Genomic DNA, 19,422 nt, shown 5'->3' with positions numbered 1-19,422 from the left:
CATGATTCCTGAGTGAAATTGCATACTTGTTTGTGGAAAATACTAATTAAATCTGAATATTAGTTAATGAAGTTCTGTAGTACATGGTTCCTATTTCCTACTTCTTAATTGATAAAATTGCCAAATAGAAAACTGCTTTCAGAAAAATTCGTAGGCTACACAATGAATGTGGCCAACCAACCCCCAACTGGCACTGAATGCTTCACTCTCATGTCCATTTCTTACGTCAGTCTCCCACACATCAGACTCGGCTCTGCAGCCATTCATGGCGATCAGCGATTGGAGTCAGAACAAGAATCAAAACCCTTACACGGCACCACAAATTTCACAGTCTGACAAGAAAATTTGAGTCCGACCCTTCTCCGAGAGGTCCAGATGATCACCATCAGCCATGAGAAGTAAATTACAGTGAAATGAAGATCAACATACAATAGAGTGGAAAGCAGTGCTTCATTACTACAATTAAGAGTCATCTCAAATCATGATTCTACAGAAGCAGAGAGAAAACATATAGATTTGCATAAAGGGTTTCTAGAATGTGTTTATAGAAACGAGACCTTGATTAAAAAGGAAATAAATTACAGTTTCCAGTTTCGAGTTTGGACAATGTTGTAGAGATGATGAACTCAAGCAAGCTGGTGAAGAGGGTATTTGTAGAGCAGATCCCGGTATTTGTCCACCAACCCCAGAGGCGTGGGGCTCACCTGCATAAACATATAATTCCCAGCAAACAGTTCCGCAAAATGGGATCTACTCTCCATTAGCCTCCTCCAGAGCTTAACCCAGGAAACTCTGACGGCGGAGACGAGTGTGCTTCTCCTCCTCAGGTACTTTCTGAGATTTGGGATTCGGACCCTGGACCTCCTCCTGCCGGACAATCGCCTGAACCTCCACCAGCTTCTCGACGCTCTGCTCAGTCTCTCCTCTCTTTGAAGCTTTGCTTCCAGTCCACCGTCTTCTTCAACTTCTGACGCCTTTTTCAGCCTCTGATACGAGAACCTGCCGGAAGCCATTTCGATCGACATGGTTTGTGTTGGAGGAAATCGAGGATGACCCAGATGGAGTTCAGTGGAGAGGCGAACTGGGTTTTGTTGGTTTCGGGGGAATCTGATCGATTTATGTTTGTTTCTTTCTTCCTTCTGTTTGCTTATTACTCGTTGTAATGGTTAGTAGAGTGGCGGGTGGTGAATGGAGGCTGCATTTATGGGAGAGGGGGGCAGTTGGGGGGATTTATTGGCAGATGATAAAAGCTTAAGTTCCATGTGGTTAACTTTGGTCAAATTGTATGATTTTGGAGTGTTATTGGCTCTTAAATAAGTGATTTTAATTATTATTTTGTTTTATATCAAAATTTCAAAGTATGTCTGGAATTTTTAGCCACTTAAAAGTCTGATTCAATCTAATTCGATCGAGATTTAACCCTAAACCTTAACCAACTCCAATGAACTATGAGCTTAAAACACGAATTAACAAGATAATATAACCAACGCAGAGAGGAAGAAAATTGGTCAAAGAGAAGAAAATTATTCAGAAGGAAAATACACTTACCGTCAGTTTAATTTCCTTACGGCAGCTTGCTTGGTCTCAAACGAGTTCAATCAACCGGATCGGTCCGAGTTAACCCCGCCCGCCCGCCCGCCCGCCCGCCCGCGAATCGTAGCTCTCCCTTCGAGCCGGTACTGTGCCTGTCACACTCCAAAACCCTCGAGCAGGGCTTTAGGATCCATTTCCCACTCAGCTTGGCTCTCGTCCTCCGACGACGTCGATTCGGAGATCATGAAGTTGTTACAATCTCTCTGTGGTACGTTGCATTTCTCTCCTTTTCCTCTTTTTATTGCAAACCGAGGGAGATCTCATCGTATATTTGTTGTTTTGTTCGCTACTAAAGGGCACCGTCGATCAATGGTCCGGGCTCTTCAATCCCAGTCATTTGCGGCGCCCTATTCGACAGCTTCCGAAGAGTACACCAGGCGGAATTACGCCAACAATGTCTCGGAATATAACACGGTTCTTAACTCAGTTATTGGTCAGAGAAGGCAAGTACACATCTGTATCAGTCTACCACCTCAGTATTTCTATCAACTTACATGGGCTGCGCTCATGGGTGTCTTTCTCTAAATTTCTAATTATGTGCTTATGCATTGCATGTGGGGTTTCTTTTTTGCGATTCTTTTGCTTTTATCAGTGATAAGTATCATTAGCTTTGAAGTTTACTTTTCATTAACTGCAGGCATTTCTTGCTGAGAGATGTCTACGATGACATGGTGCTTGATGCTGTTCAACCCACGAGAGACACCTTCCATTCTCTCATTGTTGGTACGATGAAGGGAAGTCGTTTGCAGGATGCCTTTTACTTCCGTGACGAGATGAAAGCAATGGGATTGATTCCTGATGTAAGCGAATTACATTTTGCGACATTTTAATTGAAAAAATTCTGTATAAAAATTTAAGTTGTAAGATTTTGATGATCACTTCACTTTCTAACTTCTTGTTTTTTCATTTATTTTGTCAACTAAGTTTAGAAATTAATGACAAGAATATTTTACTCCCCTTGCCGATTGACTGCTCTTTTCACAGTATGCTTTTTCTTGTCTATATGGTAGTTGTATGAACTTGTTTATGGGCTGGTAAAAGTTTCAAACTCTAGCTAGATTACCTTAGTCAATCCCATAAAACAGCAAAATGCATTGGCTTCATCTGTGAAAAATGTATAGATTGATGGAAGAAAAATTCCCATTATTCTTTGCATTGAGACAATTTTTTTATTTTGATTTGATTTTTTGTTTGGAATCGGACAATGAATCGACTGAGGGAAAACATTAAATTAATTGATGGGAACGACCTTGTGTAAATGATTCTAGTATGTTTAGTACTTCCGTGGTCCCCAAAATGATCAACTGTTCATATGACTACTGAGGGGATGTCTGGTGACAGAGGCTTTTATTTTTTATTCTGGTCCTATGTTGATCCACAAAGTAATCAAGTGTCATCCAAAATGTCCAGAGAGTGTTGGCAATGCTATATTGGTCACCAGTGTCTTCAATTTGATCTTTCAGACTCTGTTAACAAGTTAGTAATTTCTGGATCACTCCGTTATGCATAATTCTACAAAATATTTTGACATGAATGCAATTGAGGTAGCTGAAAATAGACATCTTTGGGGTTTTAGCCTATCCTAGTTTGGAACTTATGGCAAGGGCAACAATGAACAAATGTTTGAAGAATCTTGACTGTTTGATTCCATTGCATTTTCTTTTCTTAAAGGTGCCAGGATCATACACAAAATCATTTACCCAGCTTAATCTTCTAGTTTGACTAGTCTCTGCAACTGACTTGGTGGAGGATATAAGACAGGTTTTGATATCACTTCACTGTTATTTTTTTAGAGTAACCAATTAGCAGTGGATTTCTCTTCTATATTCTGTAGGATTTGAGGCCCTTCTCTAGCATTGTCAGTCTTCTCTATAGAATATCTGACCTTAAAAAGACAGAATCACAAAGTATTATCTTTAAGGCCAGGTCAATGTTCATAGGCTTTTCTGAATGTTGTTCATAGTCTTCTTGCCTGTTATTGGGCCATAAAAGTTGCAATTTGACAAATTCTATTCTTAAGGAAATGTTTGTCCATTAGAGCCAGAAAAAAGTTGGATATTGAGGTGGTAGTAGTTCATTTATTTCTTTTGCTTTAAATCTTGAGACTGGAGAAGGGACCCATCTCACGTCAATTTACTACTCGACATGTCTCCATGACGTGTGGGCCACTTTGTGCCCCTAGAGCTGATAATTATGGTCTCCTGGATATCTTGTTTCTCAGTTGGTGATTTTAAAAAGTTGATTTTTGAGGTATTTAAAGGTGTTTAGTTTGAAATGAAGGTGTGATGTTTAAATATTTTGATCCTTGACTGGGCAAAAAAAAAAGGTGATCTCTATGTGGAAATTGGCTTATAGGATTTTGTGAGTGTCCAGTTTGAACCAGTGCAGCAGGCATTCACTTGGTTGGGGTAATCCTAGTACAATCTTAATTATGTAAATAAATGTGTTAGCTAAAGTAGTCATATAATCTTCTGAAGTTTATTGGCTTGATTGTTTGAGTTTTTCAAAACCCAGGTGTTGGGTAAACTTGATCCAGTAAGAGTCTCAGGTCCTGTTCTGCCTGTTTCAGTCCGCTTGGCGAGTCTAGGTTGGATGACATAGTTTGAACAAAGAACTTGTCATTTTAACAATGTGGGAAAAAAATGTGAAACCAATGCTACCTGGCTGGAAGAGGGGCAAAGCCTTTCTCATGCAGTATAAATTAAATATGTGTAAATATTTTAATTACGAAAATTACCTTGCATTACACATACTCTAGTCTTTATACACCAAATCTTGCTTGACAGAATAAAGTCTTTATCTGATTTTTTTTGAAAAGGTGGAAATTTTTATTAAATACGTATTAACTATAATTAATTCTAGGATTCAATATGGAACTAAAATGGTATGAATTTGGAAAAAAAGGAGAGGGGCCTGGGGCCCGGGTTTTTTAATTTTTTTGAAAGTGCAAATTTTATTATAAGAACAAACAACACCAATGATAAGCCTGCAAGGGCCAGCCTTGGCAAACTCTAAGAAAACTAATACAAACAAGGGAAATCTGAATTAATCACTAAATTATGTTGTGAGTTGCCTATTCTAGTAAACTAATAAGCAAGAAAATTTGCTTCGTAGGCCACGTGGTGCCAGTCGATCCATATATTATCAACTAGGTCAGCAATACACAAGAATTCTTGATCAAACTGCCAGTGACTATCTTCACCGCCTTAGAGTCCCCTTCAGTGGTCTGGGGTCTGAGAGGGAGAAATATCTATATTAGATTCTAAGCCCATTAAGGAGAGCATGAACCTCCCCCTTGTTTGAGTGAACGATGGTCAAGTGACTGTAATAGGAGAGAAGAATTGTGCCAGTGTGATCTCTAACAGCACCTTCAAATCCAGCAGGGCATGATTGTCTTCAGCTTTTAGCTGGACATTGATGCTATAGATTTTCAGTTTTCTCTAATCAGTGGGCACAGGAAGATCTTGAAAATCAAGCGATGTCTTTGATGGATCTCTCGATGATTTGACCAAGCGATCTGATCTTACCTGAAAAGGTACACTCATTTTGTTCAAGCTAGAGAAACCATGGGACTGCAGAAATAATGATTCCCCAAGAAGCGTCCACTTCTTTGGAAGTTGGATAGAGATAATGCTGGAGAGCAGGTTTGAGAAGCTGGCTGGTAGGCCGGTCTGAGGATGGGTGGGGACTGTGCCAACATTGTTCGAACAGAATTGCCCAATCCAGGCTATTGTGGGACTCGTTTTGCTGAAACCTTCTGGACTTACCTCTTTGGCTATCTCTGTTCTTTGTTAGCTGCCTGAAGTTGTTAACCCAGCACTTAAAAAAAACTAGGCAGCCCAATGTGTGGCCGCAAAAATATACAAACCTAACCAGTCAAAAAAGGCAATTGGCTGTTGTTGAGTTAAGGTAAATAACCTTGAACGAATGTGTGCTTTATCATGCTGGTATAATATTATTATGTCACAAAACTGAAGTATCGGTAGGTTTCCAGTTACGAATTTAATGCTGTATAAGGCCCAATGATAATACTGCTTAATTGTATGTTTATTATGATATTTCAAATATCTGGAAGGTAATTAAGAAAAAATTAGAGCTCTTAGGCAAGCATTACAATAAATGTTTTGTGCTTTATTTAACTTTCAGGAATTTCTCTATAAACCGTTCTTCAATGTTTCTCGCTTAGGTGCATATGGTTGTAAAAGGCATTCTTTCATCTGTTGCAGGTAGCATTGTACAATTTCTTAATATCAACTTGTGGCAAGTGCAAGACTTCTGATCCTGCCGTTCATGTAACATTCTTTTACTTTTCTCTTTCCCCCCTTTTTATTGATGTTAAGATGCTAAGAATACAGTTGCTTTTAGATAATGTTGTAACAAATGTCAGAAGGGGATGGCATTTGAAACACTTATTTTCAGTAAAATTTCTTATGACAAACACATTTTACAACATTATCTAAAAGCTACCGTGTTCTTAGCATCTTAACATCAACAATCTTCTTGTTATTGTTCTTCTTCCTCTTCTTATTTTCCCTTCTTTATTAAGCTGTTGTTGGTAGAAGTGTTATCTTCATTTGTAAATGGTCAGACACTTGTTTCCTTCTGACTATGTTGATGTGATTACTCTGGTTGCTGGTTGAAGCTTTTGGAGGAAATGAAAAGAACTGGGGTAAAACCAAATGGGCAAACCTACATTTGTCTTCTAAATACTTGTGCTGCAAATGGCCGTACGGATCGAGTGTATGCAATTCTTTCTCTTCTTCTTCTCTACCGTTTGCATTGATCATTACGTTCTAGAGTTAGTTGATATGGATATAGCTTAGGTGTTTTTTCTTCTTTTTAAAATAATATTGCTTAGAAAAGAAAAAGAGAGACAGGAAGTTCATCATAAGCCTGCAGAGGTCTTGAATCCATGATTTCTACTTTATCAACCACTTGTTCAATGCTCCTTAAAACATATCCATATCCCTCTCCTTTCCTCCCTCCTTCCCTCCCTCTCTTTCTCTCTCTCTCTCTCACACACACTCACTCTTTCATTCTGTCTTTCTTTCTCTAACACATAAAAGGACATACTCACATTCACACACCTAGAAAAAAACACATATATTACATATACAGCCTCAGCCTTCTCTTGATTTCATTAGTAATTTTTCTATAGTTAATATTTCGTCATCATACATAATTTCAGCTTATAAAGAAAAAAATAGTCTTCATTTAAAAAGAAGAGAAAAAAATAGTCTTAGCAGACAAAGAAACTTCAGTTCCTTTTTTTGTTAGATTTTATCTTTAATGTATTTTATCAGCAGTGGGCTTCTCCTTCACAACTGAGTGAGATTGGATTGTTCTCACAACACTTGCAGATATGCCATAGTCCGTGACATGACTGCAGCTGGTCTTGGTTTAAACACATTCTGTTATGCTGGACTGATAACTGCATATAAGAATAAGACACCTGTTTCGGATGAGACTACAGCCAAAGTATTATAACTCTCAATTATGATGTCCTTATATTTTTTTTTTTTTTTTTTTCTCTAATGAATTTCTTTCCCTCTTTCTTCTTTATACTAATGTTTAATATTGTTACTGTTTTGTTGTTGTAACTGACATCCTTGCTTCTCTTATGGGAAAAATCTTCAAAAGATTATTGATCTCGTAAAACAGTCAAAGGGATGGTCATCAGAGGGTTCAAGTGTTTCTGCAGAAAACGTAATGATGAGTGTTTCAGAGGAGGAGCTTTATAATCTTCCCACTGCAGAATATGTTCATAGGCGTGGATTTTTTAACAGGCAATTAACTGTTTATCATGTTGCTTTTCATGCTTGTGCAGATTTACAGAACACTGAGGTATTGATGATAATTCCCTTTTGCTTTATATTGGGAGCACATATTTTATTGATGTCGGTTTGGCTATATCTCTGATGAAACTAAAAACTTGTGTAATCTAGTTAATATACCTTGGCAGCACATATTAAGGGATGCCCACTGAGAGTCTGATATCTTGGTTGGGGAGGGTGTCTCCTGCTCGTCTCTAGTAGCAGGGGAATGCTTCCCTATTGTAGGCTGACAACTCAATTGTCCCATCTATGTAATGAATGTTTAAAACATTAAAACCAACCTATATAAAAAAATGAGGAATGACCCATCTCCAAGTTTTGGAACAATTTTTCGAAAGACTATCTTATGTGTGGTCTGGTAGTTCCTTTGTTTGGAGGCTTAGGCTGTCATGGCTAGTAATGAATTCACTTATATCATTACCTTTCTTATTTTTTTGTTGTCCAAAAGGGACTGCTTGTTCTAGGATGCTTACAAAACAGAGGGTCTCTAGAAACTTACATGGCACCTTTGCTCATTGTCAGTTGTATACTGTTTTAGTTAAAATTTGGTCTCACTTATGATCATTAAAAAACTATTTTGTTAAAGCATTTTCATCTGAAAAAGGAGCGAATTTTGACCTTTAAAATTTCTGAGGTTCTGAGTTGGTCTTTTTAATTTGTTTCTCCGGCTTTTATGTGCATATAATTTTTTGTACTGCCTCATATTATGATTTATGTTTTCTTTTTCAGACACTGGACACACTTCTTGGGATGTTCAAGCAAGATGGACATACTCCTGATGGTTTCATTGTTATGCAAATTATGAGGTAATTTTTCTAAAAGAACGTGTGAAAATAGTCAATTAGTATCCTGGAAGTAAAAGATGATAAGACACTGTCAATATGCTATTTGATGGTCAAAATATTTTTGTCATCTACTTATAGATTTCTTTTTTTTCCTTATTGAAACTTCAAAAAATGAGATGCAAGTGATTGATAGGATGGGTTTTCCATGTGAGATCAGCAAAACACTATCATTTCTTGGTTAAGCTCCTTCTAAGTTGTCAAGTTTGATTTGCATATTCTTTTTTGGTGGTCGTTGTTTTTTTTGTTTTTTTTTTTTTTTTTTTTGTGGGGGGGGGGGGGGAGTGAGGAGATTAAGAATTGTTTATTCTTTATTTTTTGGTGATTTACTGCAGAACCATTTGTTCCTGTCGACTGTTTCATATTTAAAATTTTAACTACTAAACTGATCAGTTGTAGTTCCTTCTGCTGGTTCTCACTTTCTGCTACAGAAACAATTATTTTAATCTAAGTTCAGCTTCTATTTATGTTTTCTATATATGGAGATAGTTGGGCTTTATCTTTCTAGCTTTAAGTATTCAGCAGGGGTGTATTTGCAGCTTTCTGGTATCTTCCTTGAATAGAAGGAATGGTGTCTCTCTTTTTTACTCATTACTGATCTTATATATTTGTTTAGATATTCAGCAATGGTGACCTGGTGAACCATGATTTTGAACAGGTGTTGTTTGCATAGTGGGGACCTTGATCGTGGTCTTAAGGTTTTTGAGGACTATATGAGCTCGGGCAAGGCTCCTCATATTGAATTATATGCTGTGAGTTAGTCCTAAACAACATCATGAGATTAGTACAGTTGTTGCTATTTTCATTTAAAAATTAACTTGTCATCCAGTTTATTATCTACACTGCACTTTCTGTCCTATGGGATATGCAATCAATTCCATCTGGTGTTCGTTGATAATTTAAATATTGTTGTGCTGTCACTTGTATGTATTTTTTAAGGTTTGCATGTCATATGTACATTTTATTTTTAGGAAGACAGTTAAAATATTTATTATATCAAAGGGAATCGATGGCATCACTGTACTGTATAAAACATGTCGTCTGTGTAGATTGTTTGTTGAATATAGGAAGGAAAGTGGAAGACAGTAAAATAGAACCTCTTATTGCCACTTATTTTAATTATGCAAATGAAGAAAATTTCATGACTCCAACATATTTTCCTCTGCGCAAAGTGATGTTGGGATTTAGGAACTTCATAGATGGTAGCACACATAAGGAACTGCTGGTGGTTGAACTATGTTGGGAATTTTCTTTTCCCTCAGAAACTCCAAGAGCCCTACAAGACTGGTTTCATTAACTGGGTTCAGGACTGTCTTCTACATGGCTTGGCCGCAGCTTTATGGAAAAAAAGTGAATGCTAACATCCCAAAAGGAAGATGGAGCCGCGAACCTGAAAATTAAATAGTAGAGTAGCTGCAGCATGATCATTGTTTGAAAGAGTATTGTTGTTGAAATTTCCTTAAGTTCTGTCCTTTTCTTGTTCATCTCACAATTTTTGTTTTTCTGTAATTTTCTAAAAATTAGCATGATTTGGAGTATGCTTAGTGCATGAGATATGCTCAATGCCCTTATTTGAACCAATTCATCGTTTCCTTCTGTTGACTCGTTTCTTTGTCTAGCCCACAGCTTAGCAGTTTCTCTATTTAATTGTTCACTTCAATTTCTTCTGAATCATAGGAATCTGCAGTCAAGATATCACCACTAAGTTTGCTAAATCACACAATCATTGTTCCTCCTTACTGGTCGAGCACTTAGAACAATCAAACCCTGTGTCTTTACTGTCTGGTCGCCCGACTGTGAAGGCCTGCTATGGACCTCAGCTCTTATAGGAAATCAATTTCCATTGTCAAAGCCTATCTCAACAATAGAAACTGATAGCTACTGTAGGTTGTCTCCTATCATCCAAGTGTGCAGTTAAATTGGGTTTGTGGTGTTGGGATTCAGAGGGTACAAATATCTTGAGAATATGTTTAATTTTTGTGTACCTCTATTCAGTACATGTTATTCTATTATTCAGTAGTTTCAGTTAGTTCTAATAGTTTGTGTATCATGTGCTTAGACACTCGTGGAAGGGGCAATGGTTGGGTATACTCCTCGTGGGATGCAAATTGCGCAGGAGACCCTGGTAATTTTTTCTACCACATTCTAGCTGAATTAGCACCACATGATTCTTATAATATAAAATCTTGTCACTGAAATCTTCTTGTAGGAAAAAATGAATTCAAGAGGCTTCTTCTTGAATACAAAAATGGGAAATGATCTCCTACTTGCAGCTGCTGGGGAGAAGGTAAAAAATAATTACTATTTCATTTTTGAATTACCGATGAAAGTCACTCAATTGAACTTTAAAGCCAAAATGTTTTTTACTTGCATTCTCATCCTATTCTGCTCTTTACCCTACCTAAATGAAAAATAAAGGTGGGGTGATCTGAACGTGATATAATTTTGTGCAGACGGGTGGATATACAACGGCCAATTTCATATGGGATCTCATGCAAACCCGCAATCTTAATGTATCCCTTCCTGCTGTGGAGGCATACTATAAGGGTCTAAAGGTTACTACTGTCTCACTCTAAATGCAGTCTCTCTCTGTGCTTCACTTTGTTTACTTTGGTCCAACCATGACTTATCTTGATGAAAGAACCCCAAACTGCAGAGTCTTACCATTGCTTTGATGGGCATCTATTAGTTCAAAAGTCTTATAGACTAAATATGAGGTGGACAATCTAAGCATTCTTTCAGCTCGGCACTTTATACTAGATCAATTTATATGAGGGCTTTCTGATGGTGTTTCAAGTCACCTGTATACAGGGCTGAAGTGTCCATTTTTGCCTAGTTCTTGACTCTAAAACCCATTTATTTATTTATTATTATCATCTTTAATTTTTGTTGGGGGATGTTGAAAACTGCTATTGGTAATTCTTATCTAACTCCTGTTATTTGTTGGTTTTCCCTTTATTTATTTCAGCAACGGGAGATACCTGCAGATGATGCAAGGCTATTATTAGTTGGTCGAAAATTTGACAACCTTCGTATTAGATTTGGAACGAGGACTACCTCATAGAAATGGTAGAGGGGATGTTTGGTTCACTTGACCTTTGAAGGTAGTTTGAAATGTAGAACATTAACAAGCCTGCAATCTTTTGAAGAAATCATGGACCGATAGATCAGTGGATCACAAGTTTGGAAAGAATGTTCAGTTCACATGAGGCTGTTAAGTTTAGTGAATTGGGAACTACATTTAAACAACAAAAAGGAGTCAGTGACATCATTTTGTTCACTTCCGAAGACTTGACAGAAGTTGCCTGCATCTACCACAAGACACACTGATAACTGAAGGGGCTCTCTGTATCTCAAATAACTCCTATTTATCTGTTTGCTTCTATGTCATTTTTTGTTCAACAATGTATGTTTTCAGGCTGGTTGATAGGCAACCCGTAACTATTTGGCTATCGTTGAAGTTGTTACTCTTGATGTATGCACTTGGAAAGTATCTGCAGACAGCAGGTTGTTTCAGTGGCTTGAATCATTTCTCATGTGGTTCTCCTTGTCACTTTTCTAAGCATCAATAAACAGTCGTGCTTGTGCCTTTCAGCTGTCGCCATGATATGATCTCCTTTTATGCTCTTGGAACTGGCATTCCCATAAAGTGGTAAACTTGGGAAACGCAAAGGTGTCATTGGGTTTTGTTCTTGAAGTAAAGCATCTCGTTGAGTAGAAAAATGGCCTCATCGAATGATCAGAATGAAATGAACTGTGGGAAAAAAGGGGGTTTCCCATAGGCTTGTAAAGATGGAAATGCCTATAGTGAACGAATCATGCCGAGTTTATCTGGGAGTCTGATTTAACCCTTCTATAATGGATGAGTCTCTACCTAAGTAGAGCCAAGTCTGGTAATGGGACTCTTGGGGTTTTGCTCTGGTTCCCTATTTTGAGTGTGTTTTTAAAAAAATAATAAAATTGCTATTGGGAGGAAAAGAAAGAATATATTGGAAAACCTCAGCTTTCAATCTTAAAAATTCAGGAAAAAAGAAGGACATTATAAGTTCTCACACACGACCACAGTGGGAGTCGAACCCACGACCTTTTGATCCGAAGTCAAACGCGCTAATCCACTGCGCTATGCGGTCGGTTTCTTAAGTCTAGATACTAAAATTATATCTTTTTAAATTATATAAACTGACTGACCAAAAACCGATCTGACCCAACCTTTTGAAGCATGAACAAGTTTAAAAAACATGGTCCAAGTTGAGGCATATATACATATATTATGTTTAAGAAAAAAAAAGTGGTACTCTTTCACACTTTTTTAATGTGGTCCAACAAAATAAAAAATTATTATTAAGGAATTAACATGAGCAAAATGGCGTGGACCCTCAAATGAAATTTGATAAAAGTATCTCCAATAAATTCTCTTTAAAAAGAAAAAAAATAACATAGGTATTTATAAATTTCTTTTGAAAATTATTCAACTAACCACTTTAATAATTCATCATGATATTGTAGGTTACTGAATCCCTTAAACAAGTCCAGATGTCGATTATTTCAGTTTTTTTTCCTGCCAAATGATCATTTTACTTCAAACCAGGACCAAGTTCTTCCACCCCCATTACTAGAACAAGAATTCAATATGAACACTTGAAATAGAACTTTTATCGGTCTACATGGACCAACCAGTGAATCAGAAACGTTGATACTTGTAAGTAATAGTGGGTGAGAACCATGGAGATGAAAGAATGCTTTTATTCAGGGGTGAAGGTAAACTCCAACTGATAGTTCACATAGAAAATGGATTAGAGAACTATGCCCTCACACTAAAAGTTTTGACTACCAGGCTTTGAGCTTGGAAGTGAGAAACATATCACTCTCGGATAATGAGTAAATATGAAATGAGCATAATACCCTTTAATACATAATTCATCAAAGACATTAGGATGGCAAAACTCTTATATGGACAGAAAGCAACCACTTGAAAAAATGAACTATGGCCTCACCATCAAATTGGCAAAGAAAATCTTCTAAAGTTTCACACCCGAATGGATGGCAACAACTCCTCCAACAAGGTTCTCATATTCGACCTTCCGGAATCCAGCATCAGCAATCATTTTAGCAAATAATTCCTGCAAATCCAGAGAATAGATGAGAGGAGATCTTATATCATCATCATCGTCATCATCATAACAATAATAATAATGATATCATCCTGTGTTTCACTGGCAAATGTCCAGTTAGTTCATTGCACCACATCTGAATTTGCTTGAAGGCATCGTGGAGCGAGTGTGAATACATTTTAAGTGGTGAGACTAGGCATAGGAATTTTGAATTCACCTGCTTTGGGAACTGTCGTATACTCTCCACTAAGTACTGATAAGAGTCTTGGTCACCTGCAACTAGTTTTCCCATGGCTGGAATAATCGAAAAGGAGTAGTAATCATATCTGCTCAAAGAAAGTGGAGAGAAACAAAAAGATTATTTAGCAGTGAGAACTCCCTCTAGATACAGGCTTGTTCATCAATTATATGCTTGCAGCCCGTCTGCTTATGAGTGCCATTCAACTTGGGAGGTCATAATTAACCAATGCTGCTCTATCATTTGCAGTATCCGAACTCCACCATGTTATTTGCTTAACCTTCCATTTGACATGGAAAGTATTAGAGCCAGCTCTGCCCATCCTCCATGAGAAGGATTAGGACTCAAACTTATAGACGTCAAAGTGGGTCTCTAGCAATGATCCTCTTCTTTGCAAAGTTGTCAAATTCAGAAATTCATCACACATGTAAAACATTTTCTTTTTGAGAAAGACATGTAAAATACATTGAAATCTACCACCAATAAAAATTTACCCGTTCACTATTACAGCTTGATTAATTCAGCATAGCATCTATAGGCTTGAAAATTGCACACATAACTTCCAGCAGATCATTTGTAAAACAAAAAAATCAGCACATCAAGCTAGACCAAATTGCTTTTTTGTCACCTAAAATGAAGATGTGCATCAACAGCTTTCAGCTTTCACAAAAGAACGTGAATAAATCCCCAACCTTCCTTTTCTTTTTTTCTTTTTGAAATGGAAACCAAGTTAGACCAAGCAGCGGCAAACATTTTCTTATACAGCCATTAAATGGTGAAGATAGCATTGAGACTCACAGTTGCTTTAAAATAGGTAATTCCACATGACTCAGCTCAAGGCAAAGGAATCTCCCACCCCTTTTCAGCACCCTAGAGAAAAAAAATTCAGAAAGAAAGAATGATTGTTTAAAAATTTAGTATAGTTAATATAACTAAAAAAATGATCACGATAAATGTCCTCACAGATATATCATTGACTTGAACAATACAAGTTATCTTTGAGTCACATTTTCCTAGCTACCGGAGCTAATTTTAATAATATTTATCAGACAGATCTTTTCTCTTCTAGTACCTTTATAGCAGAATTTCCATTCCCTTGCTCAAGATGCATAAATCATGTAATAAATAGACAGCCGACCATATACCTGTAAGCTTCTGAGAGTGCTTTCTCGATGTGAGTAACATTCCTAATCCCAAAAGCAATAGTGTAACCATCCATTGAATCGTCAGGGAAACTAAGAGCCTCTGCATCTCCTTCCACCCACTGAAGGATAGGATTTTCACCAAGCCCTGAATGTATGTGGCATTTAGTTTAAGCACCGTGAAAGATAAGATGCACAACAGATAAAGCAAGGGGTATTAAAAAAAGAAAGGACCTACTTGACCAGCAGAAACTTTACCTCTTTCGGCAGCACGCTTTTTACCCACACTCAACATATTTGGGTTTATATCACATACATATATCCTGGTTCCACTTTCTAGCTCATCTGTTAGACCACTTCGCAACGCTCTACTGCTTACACTATTGATGCTTTCCAGAACTCTGAAAGCGATATCGCCTGAAAAGTCAACCAGATATTCATTCCATGATGGCAGCAAGAAAGTTCTTTTGTTTTTTTTTTGAGTAAAAATTTTTTTTTTTTTTGGCCAAGAGTAAGTTCTTTTAAAAAAACAATAAGATTGAACGGACCCACACCCCACATATGAGAATTCTCTGAGAATGGTATCATGAATAAAGATAACAACATGGATCAACTAAAACAAATAGCATGAAATGTGGCAAACAAATACAGAACAACTCAAAGCAAGAGTGCAAATAGTTAATATAAACAGGGTACAACTATCAGACAAAGGGTGATCTATATATCACAACTAGAAAATATAAATTAGAAAAGAAAGTGTCAAAGAATTATTAGAGTAGCAATAATAGACAGGAAAATAAGAGAAATTATCTAGACATATCAATGGAGGCCTAATATACACCGTTGACAAAGATCTTATCAATGCCGATTGATGAACAAGCATGAATTCAATGAAGACAAAAATTGACATAGATGAAAGTGACAAAATGAGGGCTGACCTAAAAATGGAGCAAGAAAACGATAGAACAAGATGTAGGAAAAGAATTCAAGTAGACATACTGACAGAATTGATGAGAGTTTTGACAGAGATAATAGATAATGATGAGAGTTTTCCAGCTATATAAGAGATGTTGTCGCATGTGTGGGGCTTGTATATATGCCAATCGTTCCCAATAAAAGGAAGGAGCCATCCAAGGAGTGAAATGTTAAGCATTCTAGTCATATTATAGTGAACCAGCACCATTAAAGGTCATAGATGGAATGCAAGAACCAAACCTGTTCCCCCAGCCACATCTAGATGATTCGTTCCAGGAAAAGGATGCAACTTAGAAACCAATCTGAAGGTGCAAATAAAAAAATATAATTATAGGAGGCAGGGGAAAAAATGAATCTGAAATTCCCACAAACCTTACCTGTCTTTCCACAGTCTATGTAGTCCACCACTCATAAAATCATTCATTAGATCATAGCTTGAAGCAACACTGGTGAAAACATCACCAACCATTTTGCTTTTCTCCTCTTCACGTACTTCTTTGAATCCTAACAAAGAAATTAATAATAAATTTTTTACGATCAAAGAATGTATCAATGGATTTTTAACCATCCATTAATGCTAATACAAGTCCAAGTTAGAAGACAACATATATTAACCGGTTGAACGTTGTCTTGAAAGGATATCCATACCGAAGCTTGTGGCATGAGAATGAAGACGTGAAGATGAAGCAAGCAAGGCCGAGACCCTACTCCCAAGCTTCCGGGTGCTTGCACTTAGTGCCATCCCTCCTAAAAGTCAGTGCTGGTTGTTTTAAGCACCACTTTCTCTGTCAGTGTTTTCAACCTGGCAAGTTGGTCAAACGAGTTCAAGACCCTAAGCTGGACAAGAATAATGTCCTAGGATTTCAAGCAAGAATAGAGAACTTGAAAAGCAATTAAATGCACTTTTTGAATAGGAAATATAAATGGTTTTTAGAAAAAAGCATTTAGAAGTTACAAGTTACTGGTAAGAACACCTTCCCATTTACATATTTTTTTAGGGTTTTCTAATATAGACACAGACCACAAAGCAGAATATGCCAATTCTGAGTGCTGAGTGCCTCTGTTTTGGACTCAAAAGATCTTCACTGTACTGAACCATAACTTTAAGCCATAAATAAATCACCTTTCTTCTACTTCAATCTAGATGACAAATCATACCTGTCAAAGTGCTGTCAACTAAATCAAAGACACTGTAACACACGTAAACATCAGCTACTTAATCCCTCAAATCCCAAACAAGTGAAACACCTGGATTCAGTACATTTTCATCAAGGACAGCAAGACTAATGGAGAACAAATACGAAAGCGAGAGGAGTTTGAGTCAATCACTAGTTGATGGGAGTGAGACTCAGGGGTGGCATCGAATCGAGCCAAGCCCGAACCTGCCTATGTTTGAGCAAAGTTTGATTTAAATATTTCGAACTCGAGCTCGAGCTGAGCCTAGCCTTGAGCCTAAAATTGTAATCGAGATCGAGCTCAATAATTTTAACCGAATTCAAGCTCCAACCTATATTTAAAACTTTGTATAAAATACATGTCAAATAAATAGTATATAAAATTATCTATACACTATATAAAATTATTCATAAAACTGCATAATTATGCATAAACTTTATTCAATAATCAAACACAAAAACATAATTGAAATATCAATATCAATTTGCTAAATAAAAACTATACGTCCAGTATAAATTTATAAACTCTAGCTCTTTCTCTTCGTACTAAGAAAACAATATACGAAGTCCCTTCGCATAAAACTACCAAAAGCTAAAACAGAAAACTATTCCTATCTCAGCAATGTGGAGAGATGACTTTGAGTTCATGTGATTGTGTAACAGCTAGGTTGTGAAATACCTAAAATTGAACAACCAGCAAAACAAATTAAATTGGTCGGAATCCTCGGATTCACAGGAAGGGTCATCTAAACAAATCCATATTTCTGTACTTCTTGGTATTCGTCCTTGATTTCTTCATTCAGGTAGCCATCAGAGACAAAAGGAAAAAAAATCTAATATTCATACCAAACAAAAGTGCAAATAATACAATCAAATACAATCTAACGTTCATACCAAAACGGATCCAATCAAATATTTCAGTTCAACATTCATACCAAACAGAAGTGCAAAGCAAATATTTCAGTCTAACATTCCTACCAAACAGTTAAAACGCCCAACAAAATAATACAATGGAAAAACAGAAAAATCAACCAAACCTTAAGAGAAGAAAAACAGAAAAATCGACAAGGTGAGAGCCATTACCTCCGAGAAATTTCGATTCATGTTTGGTTCGGGAAGAGATCATGGAAGTTAAGTTGTGAAATAAATGAGAAGGTAATGTACTTTCATTAAGGGATTTATTAGATAATCGAAAACAAAGGATTTTGAGTGCTATTCGAAATTCAGAAGAACTACGGGAGGAGCCATTGAGCAGCTCCAAAAAGGCCAATCCCAGGTCCATTACAAGCAAGCCCTACGGCCAACCCAGCAGCAATAACGGAAGCGGCAGAAATCAGTGGATTCATGGTAAGCTCCTCACACCAAAATAAAGAAATGGTTAATGATACAATCAACCAATGAATTATTACTTATTATTTCATCACCCGAGCTCGCTTACGTAAAGTAGAAACGGAGGCGGCAGTTTCGGGTGATTGGATACTTTGAAATAGAAGGAGAAAAATCGAATTTGATTAATGCCACATATAAATGCGAGATCGAAGATAAATAATGGAGTTGCAGCGGCAGATGATCTTTTGCGTGGACGACTGGTTTACCCTTAAAACATTTGTTCTTCTGGTTCTATGACTTCTCTCTTCGGAAACTCGACTCTGACGAGAAATCCGTAAAAAAAAAAAAAAAAAAAAAGAAGAGAGATAAGAGTTCTGCTGTGGCGAACCGGGTGTTCTTGTTGACGAAAATCGAGCGATTTCTCGGCGAGTTCGAAACCAGAGGGCGTGTAGATATGATAAATATCGGGTTGGGCTGAGGAGCGGAGGTAGAAGAAGGTGTCCGTCACTCCCGTCGGCGAGGAAGAATTTCGGAGGAAGATCGGAGAGGAAGAAATCGAAGAGGAAAACGAAGAAATATTGGGTTCGAGATCTGATAAATCGAATCGACCCAAACTCGAACCGCTGGCGAACCGACTCGATGTCACCTTGAGTGACAGATCACAGTACGCAACAGGCTGACAATTTCGATGACGCACACGTAAACACGATCAGGCAAAGTTACTAATTCTGTATGCATCATAGAAACACATCTCTTTTTAATTGTCTTTAGTTTATTTTGTAATAATATTTAAATATTTTATTTAATTTTCCCTTTTTCCATATATTAATATATGTTCAAAATCTTATACCTATTAGGTCTTACCTGATTTTTTCATAGTTTTATTAAATAGAATTAAAATAACAATAATTCTTATATGATTATATTTGAATAATATACCAAATCCCAAGTTTTGGAAAATATTGATGATGGATAAATAGGGAAAACGTGGAGAGGAAATGCAAGAGGGAAAGAGGGAGGCCCAGAGGATGAAAGTGTTAGAGTGGTTCCGTCCACTCTTGTAGGCGGTAGTTTTTCGTACTTAACAAATCGGTCTTTTAGGTGTATTGGCTAGCTGCTGTCATGGTATCAGAGTTGGACACGCCACGTCCCGCGTTTGAATCCCATGAGAGGTGGTTAAGAA

At 37.1% G+C, this 19,422-nt stretch overlaps 2 protein-coding genes and 1 non-coding gene across 4 annotated transcripts; 1 reads left to right on the top strand and 2 right to left on the bottom strand.

Moving 5' to 3' along the window:
• The first annotated feature begins 1,672 nt into the window (after positions 1-1,672).
• On the top strand, positions 1,673-11,859 carry LOC137962669 (pentatricopeptide repeat-containing protein At4g35850, mitochondrial). Its single transcript, XM_068809674.1, has 13 exons — positions 1,673-1,801; positions 1,889-2,036; positions 2,231-2,393; positions 5,820-5,885; positions 6,236-6,333; positions 6,954-7,071; positions 7,234-7,437; positions 8,157-8,233; positions 8,928-9,021; positions 10,329-10,394; positions 10,479-10,556; positions 10,723-10,824; positions 11,238-11,859. The coding sequence occupies exons 1-13, from the start codon at positions 1,777-1,779 to the stop codon at positions 11,331-11,333; spliced, it is 1,335 nt and encodes a 444-aa protein (XP_068665775.1). The 5' UTR covers positions 1,673-1,776; the 3' UTR covers positions 11,334-11,859.
• A 466-nt stretch (positions 11,860-12,325) lies between these two features.
• TRNAR-UCG (transfer RNA arginine (anticodon UCG)) lies at positions 12,326-12,399 on the bottom strand. The gene has a single exon. It is a non-coding gene; the product is annotated as a tRNA-Arg (tRNA).
• Positions 12,400-13,000: 601 nt separating this feature from the next.
• On the bottom strand, positions 13,001-18,779 carry LOC137962667 (2-methoxy-6-polyprenyl-1,4-benzoquinol methylase, mitochondrial). 2 transcript variants are annotated; one of them, XM_068809672.1, is made up of 10 exons: positions 18,628-18,779; positions 16,894-16,983; positions 16,384-16,537; positions 16,113-16,239; positions 15,976-16,037; positions 15,019-15,177; positions 14,764-14,908; positions 14,417-14,488; positions 13,598-13,706; positions 13,001-13,389 (listed from the first exon to the last, which is right to left on the bottom strand). In XM_068809672.1, the coding sequence occupies exons 3-10, from the start codon at positions 16,475-16,477 to the stop codon at positions 13,288-13,290; spliced, it is 870 nt and encodes a 289-aa protein (XP_068665773.1). In that variant the 5' UTR covers positions 16,478-16,537; positions 16,894-16,983; positions 18,628-18,779; the 3' UTR covers positions 13,001-13,287. The 2 variants fall into 2 exon arrangements, with proteins under 2 accessions (XP_068665773.1, XP_068665772.1); XM_068809671.1 differs by lacking the exon at positions 16,894-16,983.
• Between the last annotated feature and the right edge of the window lie 643 nt (positions 18,780-19,422).

Source organism: Aristolochia californica, unplaced genomic scaffold (genome assembly GCF_029961685.1).
Source record: "Aristolochia californica isolate CCGP_79_NKW_82.1479 unplaced genomic scaffold, dmAriCali1.0.hap1 SCAF_4, whole genome shotgun sequence".
Lineage (NCBI taxonomy): Eukaryota > Viridiplantae > Streptophyta > Magnoliopsida > Piperales > Aristolochiaceae > Aristolochia > Aristolochia californica.
The sequence above is the reverse complement of the archived record's forward strand: the minus strand, read 5'-3'. Positions and strand labels throughout refer to the sequence as shown.